Source organism: Rhopalosiphum maidis, chromosome 2, assembly GCF_003676215.2.
Source record: "Rhopalosiphum maidis isolate BTI-1 chromosome 2, ASM367621v3, whole genome shotgun sequence".
Lineage (NCBI taxonomy): Eukaryota > Metazoa > Arthropoda > Insecta > Hemiptera > Aphididae > Rhopalosiphum > Rhopalosiphum maidis.
Window position 1 is genome coordinate 18,871,985 of NC_040878.1, and position 20,303 is coordinate 18,892,287.

General features: G+C 28.8%; 1 protein-coding gene across 2 annotated transcripts in view; it reads left to right on the forward strand.

Annotated features, from left to right (window-relative positions):
- LOC113554004 overlaps positions 1 to 20,303 on the forward strand; it is a 195,750-nt gene that overhangs the window by 161,000 nt on the left and 14,447 nt on the right. For both annotated transcript variants that reach the window (XM_026957630.1, XM_026957631.1), the window contains 6 exons: positions 14,549 to 14,616; positions 15,367 to 15,535; positions 15,602 to 15,741; positions 16,569 to 16,770; positions 16,846 to 17,004; positions 17,374 to 17,655. In XM_026957630.1, the coding sequence (XP_026813431.1) occupies positions 14,549 to 14,616; positions 15,367 to 15,535; positions 15,602 to 15,741; positions 16,569 to 16,770; positions 16,846 to 17,004; positions 17,374 to 17,655 (1,020 nt within the window). The remainder of the gene's footprint in view (positions 1 to 14,548; positions 14,617 to 15,366; positions 15,536 to 15,601; positions 15,742 to 16,568; positions 16,771 to 16,845; positions 17,005 to 17,373; positions 17,656 to 20,303) is intronic.

Consider the following 20,303-nt stretch of genomic DNA (forward strand, 5'->3'; position numbering starts at 1 on the left):
GTTCAATAGAACTGAATGATGATAATTTATAATTATTGTATCTAAATAATAATAGTTATTATCTTATTTAAACAAACTTTTTATTTAAATAGGCTTTGATAATAATGATAAGTATTTGTATATACAACTAACCTTGTCTTAAAAATAAAATTCAAATATGATCAAATGAATAATTTCCAAGAATTCTATTCTAAAGAATAATAGAAGAAGGACTATTATGTGAGCACAATACAATTTACGAAAAGAAACTTAAGTACAAAAATAAACTATAAATTGTATTGTATAAGTATATGTATTTTATTACTTGCAGTATAAATTATAAAATAACCGATTTCGCTCCCCATTTAAATAATCCGTTGATCGATATAAACACAACAAAATTTGGTGTCTTGTCAACGAAAGGGCTTAATGAATAGACAGGTAATTATAATAAATAAAATGGATGCATATATTTTATGAATTAGGCTACCTGAGTAATACACTTAATCTTATTGGATTCTATCAACATGGCCGATCAACACCGAAGTCATCTGCCAGTTGGTAGGGTTATATAATAGTAATGTACATTGTATTACAGCTCATTTAGATTCATTTACCGACACGGAAATATCGCCAAATAATGCGGTGGCATCAAAACACCCGTTTATATTTAGCGGGTTTTGAACAGTCGGCCGTGCGTGCGCTGCCAAAAGCTACTTGGAGATAATATGATCACGTGATCACGGGCCACGCTCAATAGCTTCAAATGAACGTTTAACTGAGTTAATCGAATTCTACCCATATCTATAAATACGAAGTAATTCGTTTATTAAACAACACTCATTAATTTTAAATCTATTTACTTTTTAAAAATATATTTTTTTACATTATTTTCAGTTAAAATGAAACAACGTTCGCTTAAAAAAAAATTATATATTTTTAATATTTTTTATCAGACGAGTAGTTCATGAGTTAATAGCATTTAAATTTTTGGAGTGGTATGGCCGTATGAGAAAATACCTTAGAATTTTGATCTACTATTTAGCTCATTTAAGCTTTAAATACTTATAACTTATAACTACGAGTACTTGTCTAAATTTCAATTTTTGTGTATCGAAATACACTAAAAAATATTCTGCTTTATAATAAGAAATTAAAAATATATTTTGTCATCCAAAAAAATAAAAACTGATAAATTATAAAATAAATAATAAAAATATAATTTTTTCAAAAAAATGTTGTTTTTTTGAACTGGGAATTATATAAAACAAATATTTTCAAAAACGTTTATAAATTTTGAAATAATGAGGGTTGTTTGATAAAAAAAATACCCTGTATCCTGTATATTATGTATTATATTTAATCCGATGGAGAAAAACTATACATATAGAACAATTCTATTAATATCAACATTTTCTATAGAACAATTAAAACATTTAAAATTGCATCATATATGCCTATTTATTATTTTTCTGTGCGAAAAACCATTACTATTATTATTATATGATAACATTTTAACTAACAATTACTTATTTATAAGTAAGTGTTTATAAAGTAATAAGTAAAATATTATTACTATTTATTATTTTTTCATCAAGTTTTTCGTTAGAATTCTTCTTCTAAACAATATGTTGGTCTTCGTTTTAAAAACTAAAAGTTAATAATTAAATATTAAATAAAAAACTAACATTTACATTTTTTACATTTTGAGGATATAACAAACCTAAGAAAATCACTAATATAAACGACACGCACATAAATGGTCGGTCAGTGATGGTGCGATCAATAACTATGATCAATAACGAACTACGTCAAACCGCAATTAATTTTTTGGATAAAATACTGTACACGATACGATAGTAATGTTATCTTATATAATAGTTTGGATATAGTGAAAAATCGGTAGCTCGGTAATGCACCGCAAAAGGTGCTTTTATGTTGTATAAACCGATGTACAAAACATACGTCCCGGTTAAGTGGCTGTAATAGAATTCAGAGGCTCTTAGTGGTTGTTCTATGTAAACTCAGAAATTAACAACAAAACCCCCTGGTATCCGATTATGATTGGCTTGACCTGTTACATTGCTGTTTTAGAAGCTTAGTGCAATCGTAGAACTAGCGTTATGTTCTTAACGTATTTACTAAAACAATAATGCACAACGAAATCACAATAATATCGTAATAAGTATTTCTTTAATCAAAATAAAAAATTGTACGTTTCACTTAAATATCTCGATATACTAGTACTGCGACTGTTTGACTAGTTAATAATAAACGTTATAATTTAATCTTTAATGTCCGGTTTTCATGTCAACGTCCCACTCTAATTTCGCAACTTAAAAATAAAGATAAAAAATGGTTTATCGGCGCAGCTATTTTAAACATATTATATTTTATTTTAATACACGTGCAATCGATATTAATCGATCTTGACTATAGGACTAATGTGTATTGTTATTATATTGTACCTACTGTTAAATGTGGTATTATTATTATAAGCACCTACGTATATAAAATGTGGACGCATAGTATATTATAATTATCTTATGAATATGAATATAGAGCACCGGGGGCCAACATGAGTACGGTTACGAGTTAATGTCCGCGACACCGATAAAATTACCCAAAATGTGGTGTTCTTATAACTACCATACCTTTAGGATTATTTTATATCATTAAAATATATTTATACACATTTATAGATATTCCAATAGATGTATTATAATAGCTTTTAGAAATTCTACATTCCTCAGAGTATTATGTAAATAACATACCGACTGCTATTATAACGTATATTAGTGCAGTTGTTTCTTTTGTTTGGATCTAAATATTTATAATAAATATTTTCATCTACAATTATAAATTATAATCAATTATTGAACCAAAACACGAAGAAAAAATGGTAAATTTAATTACTAAACGACGAATAAACTGATCAAACAGAATTAATTTGTAATGTCTTTAATAAATACATAGCTATGAAAATTCAAAAGCAGCGTCTTATAATGAATCTTTCTAGTAAAACGGTAAATTTTGATTGGAATTTGAATTCGTTAAATTAATTAAAAACAAATTATTTCGTTATATTTTAGAGTCATTTTCACGCCACGTAAAAAGTAATAAATAATTATAATTTAACAATCAATTAGTAATTAAAAATATTTACAATTTATACACATATATTTAATCTATGAATACATTTATACTATTCGTTCGTCCGTGTTAAATTTATATTTTAAAAATGCAACACTCATATATAATTTATTCTTTGGTTATCGATTGAAAATATTGGTATTTCAACTTCGCCAAAACTGCATGTTTGTTTCTCATTAACATCAGACGTAAGTTTAGTTAAACTATGATTATTATTAAATCGACTAAGTGATAAACATAAAACTAAATTTATGAGTCTTCAGGTCTAACGAATATTAATAAAATTAGATTTCCATAATAAAGTATTGTAATTTAGACCTATATACAATATCCTAGTTCTCCATAGGTTTTAACTTTGTTTTAATGTTTAGAAGATTTTTATAGTTTATTAAAATGTAACTATTTATTTATTGACTGTTTTAAGTGTATATATAATATCGTATTTGTTAATTTTGACGATAAATCGAATGAATTTAAAAATATTTACAACGATGGTAGTTTAAACTTTAAAGAAAAGAAAGTATACATGAATTGAAATAACTACGCAACATTATAATCGATTAAGGTACAACATTGTACATTTTAATTTATTGTGTGTAGACATGTATTATTATTCTCCATTTAACTATGTAAGATGTTATATTTATTAATTTAAATATTGATTTCAAAAATGTACAGTGAATTAATTAATACAAAATTTGCATCCATTTGAAGATAATTTTATTCGAATAAGGGTAATTACAGTTAAGTTGTTAACGCCGGAGAAAAATGAACACTCTGCATTAAAAATATATAGTTCTGATAATTAAATAATAATATGTTTAATTTTGTTATTTTGAAATTTATATTTAAAATCGGTTTCTACGAACCAAAACATAATAAATTATTCCAATTTCAGCAATACATATTCACGAGCATGGGTAATTATGAATTGCTCATTCGTATTATTCGGTAAAGTATATTTTTAACCTTTAGAAGTCTTTCGAAATAATAATTGGTGTGTTACTGACATAATTGTGTATGTAAGTCAGTATAGCATTTGGCAAAGGCTAAAAAAAAAAAATTAATTTGAACTTTCAAAAATTAAATATATGCGTATTGTGGTGATTATGATATAACCAGTAATTATCGTATTTTCACATAGATGAAAAATGATTAATATTAAATATGTGACTTAAAAATATTAAATTAAATTTACTTAAATTTAAAAATTAAATGATTGATTTCAAACTGTGGTCGCTAATTTCGATTTAATAAATACACATACCTAATATAATTATCTATAATAATGTAAAAACGTGATTTGTGTAACAGCAAAATATAATGTAGAAATATGTGCAGGTGAAATACTTAAATTCCCGTTTAATACGATAAGTTTATTCTAGCGGGATCCTGAACCTACAGAACACGATTTTCCAAATATTTCTAATATCAGCCAACGAAATTATAGATAAATATACGATATCACGTTGGAAGATTACCGAACCGGCACGACTGTCAAGTAGTATAGTATTTCCGAAAAAACATTAGATCTATACGATAATATAATATAGCGTATATTCTTGGGCTTTACTGATTTCAATTTTACACTGAACTTTAAACGAGCTTGTTATTTATTTGTATATAAATACGCTATTAACGTACTATTATAATAAACATATTATTATACAGTAGGTATACACCGTATAATACTGGTATGTCTGTATTGCCTTTGAATCGGTATGTTTCGGTACGTTTACGCGCGCATCCGATTTCGTGTGGTATTTATACTTCCACTCGTCGGGAAAATTAGTGACCATCGCGAACTGACCGCCTGTTCCCGAATAAACAACGTCCGCCGCGTTTAAATGTTTAAAACGTATTTATTTTTAATTATATCGTCTTGGCAAAATATTGTCGTCGTCGACAATGCTTACGTAATGAAACAAACAAACTCGCTTGTACCTGCGCCCGCCGCCGGATTCCCTTTTGTCCGACGTTGTTAATAATTTCAACGGTGGCGAGAAAATCTGCTGCCGTCGCAGGTCCATATACGAATATGTTATAATGCTTCTAAATATATGTATAGCAAATACTGTAATAATAATATAATGTATACCACCTACGGACGTTGTACGTTTTTTGGACGTGAGCAGAAAATGAATGTTTAAACGGCGTAGCGTTGTGTGCGGAATCCTATATCGGTCCGCATAAATAAATTGATATCGTTTCAGTGGTCTTCAGCAGAAATTTATATAATACAGCCAACGACGTAGTATAATTATTATTGCATCGCCGTCTACGGCTGACGTTTTCGTACATTTCTCTAGCTGCGCGATTTCTGCATTATTGTTCATTAAATTGTAAAACGAATTTGTAATCGACAAACCTGCGGATAACTCACTATTACATATCGTATAGTAGGCTAGAATTCTATAACCTAACCTAATCTTGAAAGACAGCCCGCATACCACTGCCTATACACTTCACGTTTTATACGTGTATAAATAACAATATTTGATATACCTAATATGCACAAACAATTTGTAGACAAATACCTACTCCGTTTTGGAACGTAAGATATTAGTTAGCAGGTATTTTGAAAAATTTTCAGTTATTAGTTTAAAAGTTTACGATAAATATCAAATTTAATTGCCAAAAAAGCAAACTAAAAAACCTAGTGATTAAATGAACGTGTTATTCTTTAAATAATATGGTATTGGTGTGCATACACTATTATATTATGTAAATATGAACCCGTTGAACATTATCGTGAACTAAAGTAGCAGCGACCACTCAAGATCGACTTTTAACTTCAACATCACGAATAGTAATAACAATATTCGACCCTTCCGTCTCATCGATTCTGACTCCACCCCACACACAAGGCCACACTCTTCAGCGATTTTATACCTCTACTAGATGTTGTCAACGCGTGCCGGGAAAATAAAATCCTACGTCTCCGATTTATGACGCGCCCGTGTTATGGTCTTTTCCGCTGGGCGATTTTCGATCTCTCACGTCCGTCCGTTTCTTTAAGTATACGCACGTACTTATATACATAAATATATAGAGAAATACGTATAGCTACTATATGTGTACATAAAAAACTTAACTTACTTTCACGATATCATAATATCCCTGAATGTATGATTCGGAACGATAAAAAAATATATATTTAAAACCATGCAAAACATGCATACAGCAATAAATTTTGTAAAACCTCGAATTACGATACCAACGCGTAACTTAGACTTTTCCTTAAAGGAACCTTAATTTTTCTTTACAGTCTTACACTTTTGTTGTGAATAATATACCCGCGAGCGTAATAATAATGGAAAAAAAAATACACCGACAATGTCCAATGTTAACAAACGATATAACAATAAAAAAAAAAAAAAAAAAAATGGATGACAACCAGATTCATAGAATTGTTGAAACATTGGTGTGTGCACTTCATAACTGCATTACCATAAATATATTAAATATTCGATTTATCTTTTCGAGATACTTTAAATACCGAACACTATCAATAATTATTTATTTTTCGAGACAATGAGAACGATAATCGTTTTGGTTTTCATACGTATAATCATTAATGCCAACGTTTTAATGTCATTAAAAATACAACTCTACCGACCAGCTACTACAAAAAAATCTTCGTACTGGCTCGTTTAATAATGCAACATGTACTCTTAATAGTCAAAATTATTTCACATGGATAAAATATTTTGATAGCTCGTCTGTTCTGGTGATGAAATGCTGTGACATTAAGTGACTTGGCGTGAAATGGCCTTGACGAGAGCCTATGGGGTAATTACGGTTAACTACGTGACGTTAATTTAAAATTTCACTCGTCAGACGCAACGGATTTAATTTTACTAAACTCGAGTGTGCTCCGTCTATTGTCGTATCTGAGACGCGCAACGTCATATGCATAAGGTATTATTATTAAAATGATATTCACACCATCTATCATATAATTACCAGGGCGAAATTGGTTTTATTTTTATATATTATAAGTGTGTGTGTGTGTGTGTGTATTATGCATATTTTATTGTTCCAAACACAGATAAATTTTCACAGCAAAAATTATGCTGCGACCATAGAAACTTCAATCATGAATGTTGTCGCATGGTACCTGTATACACCTAATAATATATTATTATTATAACAATATCAACTTCTACAAATCGACGTTTAACAATATAGTTTATACCTATATCTATTATGAAATATCGCGTTCGTATTCATTAATTTATTGGTCTCCGCGGCTATCTATAATATGTAATATATATAATACTATAATATACAGGTAGCCTATACTAAACCGTAATATTATATTGTTGTTACGTATAATATTAATAATATATAGACGTCGATACAATGTATACGTAATAATATAATGGGTACATTGTATCGTTGAGAATTGCTTCTTAATTATGTCACTGTAGATTACCGTAAGTCTATTTAATTTATTATCTCCGCAAATTTATATGAAACATTCTTCTCACTATGTACCTATATTATATTTTCAGGAATGTTGAATATTTAAATTGATGTGGAATAATGCGTTTAAAGTGTATTACTGTTAACAGTATTCTTCGTTTTCCTCTTTTTATGTCCACAGCTGTCAATTCAATTATTTCGACCGAATGGCGCGTTGTTTGTTAATGTTTCTGTCTTTCCGTTCTTTCTATAAGACTGTAGCAACAAAAGAGTCGTATACAATTTATTTTCTATGGCCATATTTATGTGGTACACCGTCATGTTACCAAACCGAAAGAAAATACGGTAAGGAAAAAGAATAATATGTTATGGCAATTATTATTATTATTCCCTGTCTACTTCTACGCAAATTTCTTTCAGTAAAGTTAAAACTATTTTTTATACATAATCTTAGATAAAAAATGATTTTAAATATTTTTGAAAATAATATCATCAATTAGTGAGTACAAAATATAAGCGTAGTAGTATCTTTTATGGGCAATATTAAATTGTGACGATAGAAACATTGTTTTAGTTTCATGTTTATTAGGGAAATGGTGAATATCATGTGTCATAGCTTACAACTTTATATTCTATGCAAAATAATATCAGTACTATTATTAAACATCTTAAATTTATGACTTCACAAAGGAATAATATCATACCATTAGATTAAAATACAAGGACTGTATAAGTACTCCTTATAAATGCAGTCGCACATGCCTTAACGGTAACGTTTATTATTTTTAATTGTCAAAGTATATTAATTATATTTATTTATATATCGTATGTATGTATGTAGGTAGGTATGCATAAGGTGTACATGTATGTATTATGTATTTTATATATGTATAGAGCATGCAGCTTTTATTCGTACACGGACTGTATATGCAATAGACGTACAGTTAGCTAGCAGTATTATGAAATATTAATTTATTTTCATTAATTGTAAACATATTAAAATACTATGTTCTTAAAATATATCAAATATAATTTTGAACAATGTAAATAGCACTGAAAGTTTAATTATACGGTGGTTTTCTCATAAGACAAAATTACTGAATCTTATACCAAGAAATTAAAACTTCAGAACCCAAGGGACATCTACTATCAAAATTTTAAAATGCTTATATAATTTCCGTCGATAATTTAATTATATTCCATAATTATTCTCTGTGTTCTTCGGGCAAAACTTTCATAGCAATATGAAAGTGCCAATCTTTTGAAAAAGACGGAAATCGGACAATATATTAAAATATTTAAAATTTGAAAAAATATTTACGCAGACATTCGTAGATTAAATTTACCACACAGCGAGCGGTGTCCTGTGGAATTAAAAAAAGCAAAATGAAAACAAAATCGTTGCTCATTGGAGTTGTATTTAACAATAGGTATTGTATTTTTTTCTTCTAATCAATTATGCAAATATAAGTGCACTTTTATTCTCGTTTTAATGCGAAATAATTGTCGAATGCGAATTGAATAAATAGCATATGGAATTTATTTATAGTTAACAGGACACTGTACCCGCATGTGTTGTCTCCGTCTTACTAACATGTGACCGTACATCATGTCAAATTTGCGTTCAGCAGAACCCATTTTATGTTGTTAGCTTTAATATTGGAGTCAATTTACCTATTATCAAACTTTGAAGCAAGAATATTATTTAAGGCATCTCATATGCTTTTATTAATATTATAATTTTAATGTGAGTTATGAGCGTTTTAAAGTGGTAAATTACAACTTGTAATATTTTACTCAGCTAATATAGCTATAACTCACATTAAAATGACGATATAAAAAAAAGCATATGCAATTTTCTAGATAATATTCTTATCTTTAAGTTTGATGAAGGGTAAATTGACTCCAATAACAATAACAAGCTAACAACGACATAAAATGGGTTCTGCTGAACGCAAATTCGTTATGATAATATACGTTATTGTGTTAGTAAGACGGTGACAACTAATGCGGATATGACGTCCACTTAACGGCTGCACCGATATTACAAATGTTATATTCTTGGAAAATAATACCGGAAAATGGAACTAGCCACGTAATCGGTATAACGATAATTGTTAACAATGTATAGGTTTTGTAATGATTTACAATAATATAATATACATATTATTATTTACTAAAAAACTGTGGAAAAATTATAATATCATTGTTCATGTCAAAGTACATCGCGACGTGTGTTTTTTTCCGAAAATATTAAAACCTATTGTGGCGCATAATGTCGTTTTATGATAATATCATTATTATTATTATTATTATTATTATTATTATTATTACAACAACAACGACAACAACAACACACTAATAATAATGTCATAAGTACCGTACGCACTATTGCCCGTCTCGTGTCGGCCACACATACCGCGTACTGTTTTACATTTTAAAATTATAATGATCATTACATGTCTTGTAATAAGTTATAAACCAGGTACCATTATGTTTGTGTACATCGACGAGTTTGACCGTAATGACACACGAGCAGTCAATTAGCCGGCGCTCCGTGTAGGCAATTTCGGTACAGCCGCGCGCGTGTGCGTCGCCAAGCGTATCTCTATACATGGCAGTAACCAGTCGGCGGCGCCCCGTCGTTTCCGTGCGTACTATAACACTATTGGGTTTGTATATATATATATATTCACGGGCGCGCTATTATATTTGTAGACGATCCACACGGCGCGGGTAATCGTATTGAAAACGCGAGTGTAGGGGAGGGGGGTCTGGTTACACATTACACTGCCTGTGCGCACACAGCATTTTACATGTCGTCGTATGCCATAGCAATATGAACTAAGAACGTTTACTCAATGCGCGCAGGCGCGTATACAAAGAACGTAACGCAGCACGACTCCGACCAGCCATTTGCATCGAACGCGTTATCAAACGGTTCAATTGTACATTTGTTTCGTTGCTTGATGACACTGTGTATACGATATGATTTTGACGCAATAAAATCATTATTATTATTCTATGCTTACGCAGGGTGACTAAACAAGCCTACTCGCCGCCTTGTTATCACTCCGTTTTAATAACGAATTTATTCAGATTCTGATTTTTAGAACACTTAATTATGCTTCGGGGCCTCGTTTTCGAGCATTTAGATTTGTTGTACCATTTTAAAAGTGTCCCGCGGCGATGCAGACTTTATTTTTCTATCGAGAACCAACTTTTCTATTGTGAACTGTCAAGCGGGAAGTCGCAGTTTTTTATTTTTATTACACCTTGGTAAGTTAGTGTCAGTGATCTGCATTATTAATAGATAAATAATTTACATAAAAAAAAAAAATATTATTTTTTTATCTAATTTAGACGAATAAATATTGTCAAGATATTTTTTTGTGACACAGTTTTCAATTTTTTTTTTTTTATATTTATTTAAGATTATTTTATCTGTGGGACGTGTTATTTTTCTAAACTGTTCTCTATATTGTATTTATTAAATTTCATTTGCAACTTCTTTCAATTATCCCATGTATATATTTTATTGCGTGTATTTTACTTTAGTTATTTTGCAGTATATTCTTAATTCTCTGCAAACACTGACAATAAACGTATTTACTAGTGTAAAAATTGAAACTTATATAAATATTTGTATTTATAGCAGAAATGCTAAAATAAATGTAAACGGAATTTTTAAATCATATGTTTTTTATTCAAATCAATATTTCTTAATTTTAAGATTGGTTTAGAAATAAATACTTATATTATTTATTTTACAGTTGGCGAAAAAAATATATATAAGAAAATATATAACTATATGAAGTATGTAATAGAATAACGGGGACGTAATGTTAATAAAATACACACTTGTAAAAAAAACTTTTCCTTCTAAATGTATTATTGTTGTTACTAAATTTTCATCAGTCCCTGGTGACGATGGTATGAAAAAACCTTTTTATACATGTTAACATGAATACACGATTATATAATAACATATAATAACCAAAACTGTAAACTTCAATAAAAAAAAAATCACAAAAAATAATAATCGTGGTCTTATTATTTTGTGTAAATATGATGATAATAAAGATGAATGTATAAATAAAATGGTGTAAAGTCGTATAAAGATACCAATTATGCCTTACATAATCTAATAAATTATGCGTTCGATAAAAGTAGATGAATTCATTAAAATATTATTTTTATAGTTATTAGCATCATATTATAGTTCAAAATCAACTAACAAATTATAGTAGTGAAACTAATTTTACGTCACAACTAGATCAAACAAAAGAAATGTGATTTTATTTGCTTGGAATAATTATTAAATTGTTCAATATGTACATAAAATATACAATTGATGATCAATCGTATTTAGTACCGTTAGTATTTTTTTTTAATTATTTTACAGAATGCAGTTATTGTTCGTTGAGGATTAATGCTTTAACTCCATATTTATATTACTACTTATTAATACCTTCTCGACGTTCTATATCACCTGTGTATTGAAAAAAAATATTAATTTGTGCACTTCGCCTTTTCCCCGATATACAATTGAATATCATACAATGTTGAAAACATCAACTCTTTCCGGCGATATTATTTTATATAGGATAGAATTTTCGGGGAACTATATTGTTATATTCATCGTACTAAGTACTGATTGCATTCTATAAACTATCGTAGTTTTATTTGATACCGGGCTTAAAGACTTATAATATAACAGTGTACTATATTTCTCGTTTAATCCATTAACCCAGAAACGTTTGACATTATATTTTCCGTTCGATCAATTGATTCAGCTATCTAGCAATTTTACGAATTATAATAATTATTATATGATTTAATAGTCAGTGCAGATACAAAAACATATTTACCGGAATTATCCGGTAATAATTATATTAATCAAATATTATTTTATATCGAGACAACGCATAATATCGGTAGCCCGTATTAAACATATTATACCAGCAGTGCTTCAAATCAGTATTATATAAATAGAACCCGTAAAACCGCTTATAAGTATATCGCGTCGGTGTGAAAAACTCCCGACAAAAACCCAATCGACCCAGTGACCACATAGCCGAGGAATTTTAATGATTCACCACCCCTCTAAATTATTGATTTATTTGTTAGAATTTCCGGTAAAGTTGTAAGTTTTCTAATTCTAAAGTTTACATAATAGCATGATTTTTATTTTACAAAACTTTCAAACGAACATGAGGATAGCCAACCTTTTCTATAAATAAACAAAATTATCTTTAAGGTTACAGAAGGAATATATATTATCATGTATAACCTATGTAAAGGAAATAGGAAATAGAAAGATATTAAAAATGATGACACGAGATGGCATCTAAGCGATTTAGACGTGTGTTGAGATGTATTGATAAAATGGGTTAAACCAAAATCTAATTTAATCTATATTGACACAATACGGACTTCGTACAAGAGTCCAAATAATATAAAATATTTTTCCTTTAATATACACGTACTGTATTACGATGAATTTACCATAAAGCAAATCGTTAGTTTTTTTTATTTTATTATTTAACAATGAAAATAATTTAAAAAAATGAATTTTGCCCCTCTTAGTTATATCTCACTTGTACGTTTGTAAACAAATTTTAACCAATTTTAGTCTGTATGTTCAAAAATGAATTTATATAATATTATATTTTTAAAAAAATGCAAATTTGTGTTTACACATAAAAAACTACATTAATATTCATCAGTTACAACAAAAAATCTATATTCTTTTTACTGAAAGTAAACATTCTAAAATAAAATTGTTAAGGTTAAACAAACAATAAGACACAAATAAAATAAAATAAACAAAACATATGTATATAATACACTAAAAAAAAAAACACAAACAGTTAAATGTTTTATTTCCGAACCAACAAAATGAGAATAAAATATAATGTATAATATATTGTTCGCTTTGAATAGTTTTCAGAAAAAAATATAATAACAATAATAACGCTTTCTTTTTCTATACTTTTCAAATTTATGACCAAACGTGTTTCACAACAAAAGAATGATTTATACAGTATAAGTTTGTGAAAAATAGTCACATCTGATGATACGTCGTTAAATAGGCTGAAACAAACGATTAATCGCTTTAATATCATGTTATATTACATGTCCGATAGATGTCAACATATGAGTCCATAATTCTACGTATGTTAATCTCTAGTGCTCGGTGTATGTCTTATATTTTATTTTTTCTATGCAATATGATTGAATGTACACGAATTGTGTTTACTATAAGTATATAATAATAATACGATTTACATATAGAGGATGTCCCCGCCATTTACGTTAGACTCTTCTTTTACCAGCGTCGTCCCACTTATACTTCTTTATTGTTTTAATACAGATTATAAAATTAAATATTTATCAGGGCATTTGCATAAATAATTTTCTACAAATTGTAATTCGAATGTCTGAGATTTTTAAGAAACACGAACACTACGCTATATTTTTTTTCAGCGTGATTTCCTTATACATAAATAATTTTTTAAAGCTGTTAGACACCACAACAATTCTAATGGCTTAATATACAAAGCGTACTCATATAATACTATCTAAATCACCCGACTTTGCCTAGAAATAAACGAACACACCCCTTTGGTAATTTTGGTTTGAGTTTATCTCTGTTCACGGGCAATTCGGTGTCAGTGTTACTTGATTTGTGGACAAATCCGACAGAGATGGAGAATACATCTGCGCTCTTTGCTGTTAGTAAACAGAATACGCGTAATTATTGTCACCGTGTTCAGGAACACATGCAACCAATCAGAAATAAGACGTAAATATATACACCACCGGGTCATAATCTCATTCCAACCGGAAAACACGTTATTATTCTATCTAAGTTCCAAATGGGTTAGAATTAAAGTACCTAAATGTACTGAAAATAATAAAATTAAATAACTATCAATAAATAATTTTGTAACTGTTTATTTTTTTTTTATGTTTTTATTTATAGTTCAGAAAACACTTGAAATTACCAACAAATTCGCATGAACCATATGACTTAAGAATAACATCGATTTTGTAAGTACAAATAATTATATTATTTAACAGACATTGTATGGTAAAACCATGCAAATACGATAACTCGAATCTGAACAACTCGAATAAACTAATAGGTCTTATAAAATATATTATAAATAATATATAAATATTAATTCAATATCTACCTCTATTTTTGTTTAGTATTAATCCTTATTTTTATTCAGGTTTCAGTCATTGTAACTCAACTGTATGTTTATTTATTTAATATTGTTATATTATCAGTTCATATCTCGTCATACTAATGTATTTTTTAATATTGTTTTAAAACCCTTTATCAGAAAAAAATTAAATATCATATAACATACCGTATTGTACTATGAAATAATTTTATATTCATTTATCTTAATCGAACAAAAAAAATAATAATCTTATCATCTTAATCACTACCGTTTTTCATGCGTATTTATACAACATACAGATATTATAATTCAATTGTAATTCAATCCGTTTGTATTTTTATTATTAAAATACATTGTGTTTTTAAGTATGTGATATTATGTTCAAACTGACAGTGTTTAACCTAATCTGTTATTTTAGATTCTAAACTTTTTTTGAAGTGAACGCTACTTAAAATAAATAATCCGTTTTTCACGACATCTAAGTATAAAGTAATTTATCATATGTGTATATAAAAAAGTTCACTACCTGCTCCTACCACCAGTTTGAGAATTATTATAGTACTGAATCAAATAACTAACATTGTATTTTATTATCTTGGAATGAATTTAGACCAAAAACTGGAGATGTCCATTTTGAATTTTATTCACGTAAAACGGATCAGAAAATTGTACAAGACTTATTAAACCATATGATAGCAAATGGTTCTCTCGGATCTGGGACTGTGCCGCTGGTAAAAACGGCGCTATCCTTTCAGCAAGAACCATCGTTGTGGTTAAATGTATGTGGACATTTATAATTTATTTTTAAATTAGTTTATGGGTTGTACTATCATTGACTATTGTAGAAAATGGACGTGAATAAAAATCGAGATTCCATACCCGAAGGAGAACCGTTCATTATATCATGTATAGCTCAAGGACCGCCAGATATGCAGTTCAAATGGTTTAAAGATGGAATCCCAATTAATACGTCAATATCAACCAGGTACATTTTATAATTGGATTTTTTTTTATATTGTATGATTTAAGAACATATAATTATGTAAAACTGATTAAATTTAAATTAATGATGCGAACATTTATGCATGTATATGTTCTATAGTTTATTTAGACTATAATATAGTTAATTACAATAAATATATACCAAGATAACCTATGATACTCCGAGAAATATAATAAACATAATTTGCTTTATATTAAAATATAATGTATTTTTTGGTTAAAAAAAATACATTTCTAATAACCATGAATCATGATAATTAATTGTAAAACAATTTAACAATTTGATTTTTATGGTATTTCACTACACAAAAGTTTTGTAGACCAGTATAATTTGTGTGTGCGAAAAAATCTTTATATAGATATACTTTAAATTTCATTTTTATTTTACAGCATTTTTTGTTGTTTTGTTACTCGGGTATGTACTTTAAATTATTTGAATACACATATTATATTATACATATTAAATAATATACTAAATAACGAAAGTTTAAATTCTGTTTATAAATATTATTTAACCCAAAAAACGCGTAATACGAGACCAATAACATTAGGATAGTAAATAGTTAAAAAAATATCTGCTTCAGTTGAAATTTAGATATTTCAAGTTACCAAAATACTAAAAAAAAAATCAATTTATTTCCATTTAAAAATAATTGTAACTAAATTTACTTATCTTAAATCATAACAAAAAACAATACAATCTAAAAAATTAACTTAACAATGTAAAAGGATTTCAATAAATCCTATAACACTAACAGTCAACTTTACCAAGTACAATTTTGAAGAAATACGTATTTTATTGTTTATTAGAAACATTTGGACAAAAATCAAGAAAATGGACAAACCCGATTATAAGTCTTCAATATTGGTGATCGAACACGCTGATATCTTAGACTCAGGAAAATTTACTTGCCAAGTGTCAGATCATTCTTACCAACAATGTCAATCAGTCGCGTTAACCGTAATCCCTCTACCAGAAGTCATAATGAAACCGTCTGTTACGGTTAAGCCGGTGATTTAACACACACACCATCACATTTAGTTTAATAAATTAATTTTTTTTATACTTACCGGTCGTTACTTGCAGGGTGACAATGTGACGATAATGTGTTTCTTAAAAAACGAATTCACAAAATTTGGTAATACGTGGCTAGATAGTGATATGCGTTTGGTGAAAATCGACAAGAACGTATTCTGGGAAGACTTACACCGCGGAGGTAGCGTGCTGTACGTGAAGAATATAACGGTGAGAATATTATGAATCATGAAACTAATATTCACATTCGCAAATACCTTGCCTTGGGGTGATGTATCCAAATCATTTCATTTAGATCTATTGTAAAATCTGAACCTTATTTTAGCGTTCAAATAAAAATTATTGTTTAATTTCGTATAATAGACATTTCGTTTATGTATATAAATATATTATGTACTTAACGCACTGTCAATATATTTCCGCAACAAGGTGTTTAAAATATATTTATATTTATATATATATATTCTCTCTACGTATACACGCAAATTACTTCCTGTCAAACCACTACAGTGATCGTCATCCGAACGACTGTGGGGTATTTATTATACGGTTTTCTAATGTCGTACGAACATTTTACAGTCGTCAGCCGAGTACAGGTGCGAAGCTTCTAACCGGGCGGGCAGGCGTAATGCCACCGTGTACGTAGACGTTCTCAACACGAACGTGATGGCACATTGCGTTGCGGATGGCGTGTGGCCGTTGACCGGTGCCGGGAAATCGGCGTCCTCAGAATGTCCAAAAAACAGGTCGACTAGTTACGCGTCGCGTGCGTGCGTGCTGACCGCCGCCAATCGAACCGAGTGGCAGAAACCTGACTACTCGGGGTGCGCGCCAGATGACCTAAGCAAAATTACTATGAACGTAAGTATATATTAATAAGTGCTTAAGATATATCGTTAAACAGTCTGGTTCTATTCTATCGTCAAATGTTTTAAAAAATAAAAGAAGTTTTTGTTTTTAATATTGTTTGTTATAAAAAGGCACCCATTTTTGTAGAAAAATTTAAAAACAGAACATTAAAAGGCTAATATTTCTCGAATTTTATGATGGTTCACCAAATCCACGAAAAAATAACCACCCAAATATGGTATACTAGATAAGTGTGTTTTATTATACGTGTAGTAAATAATGAACAGAAACACACTAAAATTTTATAAAATAGATATTGTAAGCGCAAAACGCATGCGTGTTGTACAATATATTATACAATATTAATAATATAATCTACAATATCCTAATAATTTTAATATGAATATGTTATAATGTTATTATGGTTCTCATATGTTATCATCATAAAACAAATGTCATTATGATGACAGTAGATCGCAGTATGTGAGCATGTACATAGGCGTAAACTTAAGCCCAGTGTTAAGTTGATAAGTATAATTTATTATATTAACAAGAACAAACCTGGCCTTCAGTAAATACCATTATACGAGTAATATAACAATTTATGACTATCACTGTCGAAACGCGGCTGAGCTACAAAGTATTTTGTCATGTTGTCAACGAATACAGTTCTTTTGTTACCTAGAATTTATAATATGCAATGACGGAGAATATTAATAAATTTATATTTACGTTTTAAAGTGCGATATCAACAAAATGTACTACTAATCTAATCTAATAAGTATTATACCTAATGCATTATTATAACCTCTGAGTTATGATGTACCTATTTCAACTACTCATAACGCCGTGTCTCTCAGCCATTTTATCATTGAAATTCGTGGAAAAAAAATTCATCATTCTGAGCTAACAGTCTCTAAATTAAAACTTCAGGATAAAAATAAAACAGAAAGAGTCGCATCAAAAGAGTATTCTTATTACAATATATTGTATAGTATACAGTATTTCTTTTAAAGGTAACACGAAATTTTTCAGTCCAGTGACATCAAATTGATATTGGGTATTCAGGAGAAGATAGGGAATACCAAATACACATTTTTTGATGATTTCCAAATAATTTATATCATTCAGTGTGAGCATTCGCATTATAACTTGCATTTTTTTCAAATAGCAACAGGTATTTTCAATACCAATTAGGATAGATCATTTTTTTTAAGGAATTTCTACGTCTTAACGATGGCTCTAAAACCAAAATTGACTAAATTACAACGAGCAAAATATGTTTTAATTTAAATCATTTCATATTTCAACGATTATCCTATAGTTTTACAAATTTCTGTGCGATTCCACGTAATATAAACATAAAAACAAAAAATGCTGGTGCAGAAATTCAAAGAGAACACATTTTAGCAACTACCCAAATGGAAGTAATGCGTCGTCTGCAGTCATGCATAGGTAATGGTGGACTAAATTTTAAACAACTCGTAAAATAGGTAATGGTATTAATTCGTTTTTTAAATAAATAATAGAAATTACAAATGTTGTGTCAATTTATTTAAACTATTCCTAGTACAGAAAACAAAATTTAAGGTAAACGCGTATACTTCAAATCAAACAAAGTCTTAGAAATAATTTATTTAATATTTAAAAATATATTATATGCAAGTGAAAAAGAATAGGTATGTAAAATTACCCAGAAATTTGTAAAATCATAGGATAATCGTCGAAAAATCCAATGATTTAAATTAAAACATTTTCTCGTTGTCATTCAGTTAATTTAGGTTTTCGAGTTATGGTTAAGAGGTCAAAACGACTTAAAAAATGTCTGTATATCTGAATTTAGTATTGAAAAAACCTGTGACTAAAAAATACAATTTGTATTGCGCATACGCACACTGGAAAATATACAAATTTAAAAATCATAGAAAAATGTGTGTTTGGGTATTCTCTATCTTCTCCAAAAAACTCCATATTATTCTGAGGTCACTGAAACATAACTGAAATTTTTCGTGTTACCTTTAAAAGGAAACACGCTGTCTATAATATAATATGTAGAGATTTCACGCAATTTATTGTTTCACTATGTTAGAATATCTAATAAGAATAGGTTTTTAGGTTATTACTATTCGTTCAAAACCAAAAACCGTTTATCACATTCTTTTCGAAAGCGCGCACTGTCGATTTTTATAATCCCCAAATAATAAGACACCGACGTATTTAGTCGTAAGGTAGCGTCGATTTGTATCTGGTATGTGGATGTGCGTATAAATATAGTATTATGTAAATGTTTACAACGATCCCTCTGCAAAGACCGAGTTTCTGGGATTTTCAGTTTAATTAAAAAACTTTTCCGATAGATGAACACTATACGCTTTTTACATCACCTCTGTTTTTGTAGTTAAACAGACAAAAAAAAAAAAAACAAACAAATAAATAAATAAATAAAAACATGCGCTTAACGCGTGCGATACTCACGACACCGCCACTGACGTTGTACGTCACATTTCCAGTAAACCTCTCAACAACACACTTTCTGTTTTCTTTTTTTTTTATTCAATTCAATCACAAAAATATACTGTGTAGTGAATGCATATTGTCAAAACTGTATTAAGAAATATTATATTGTATACACGCTACACACCTATGGTAAGCTGTTATGT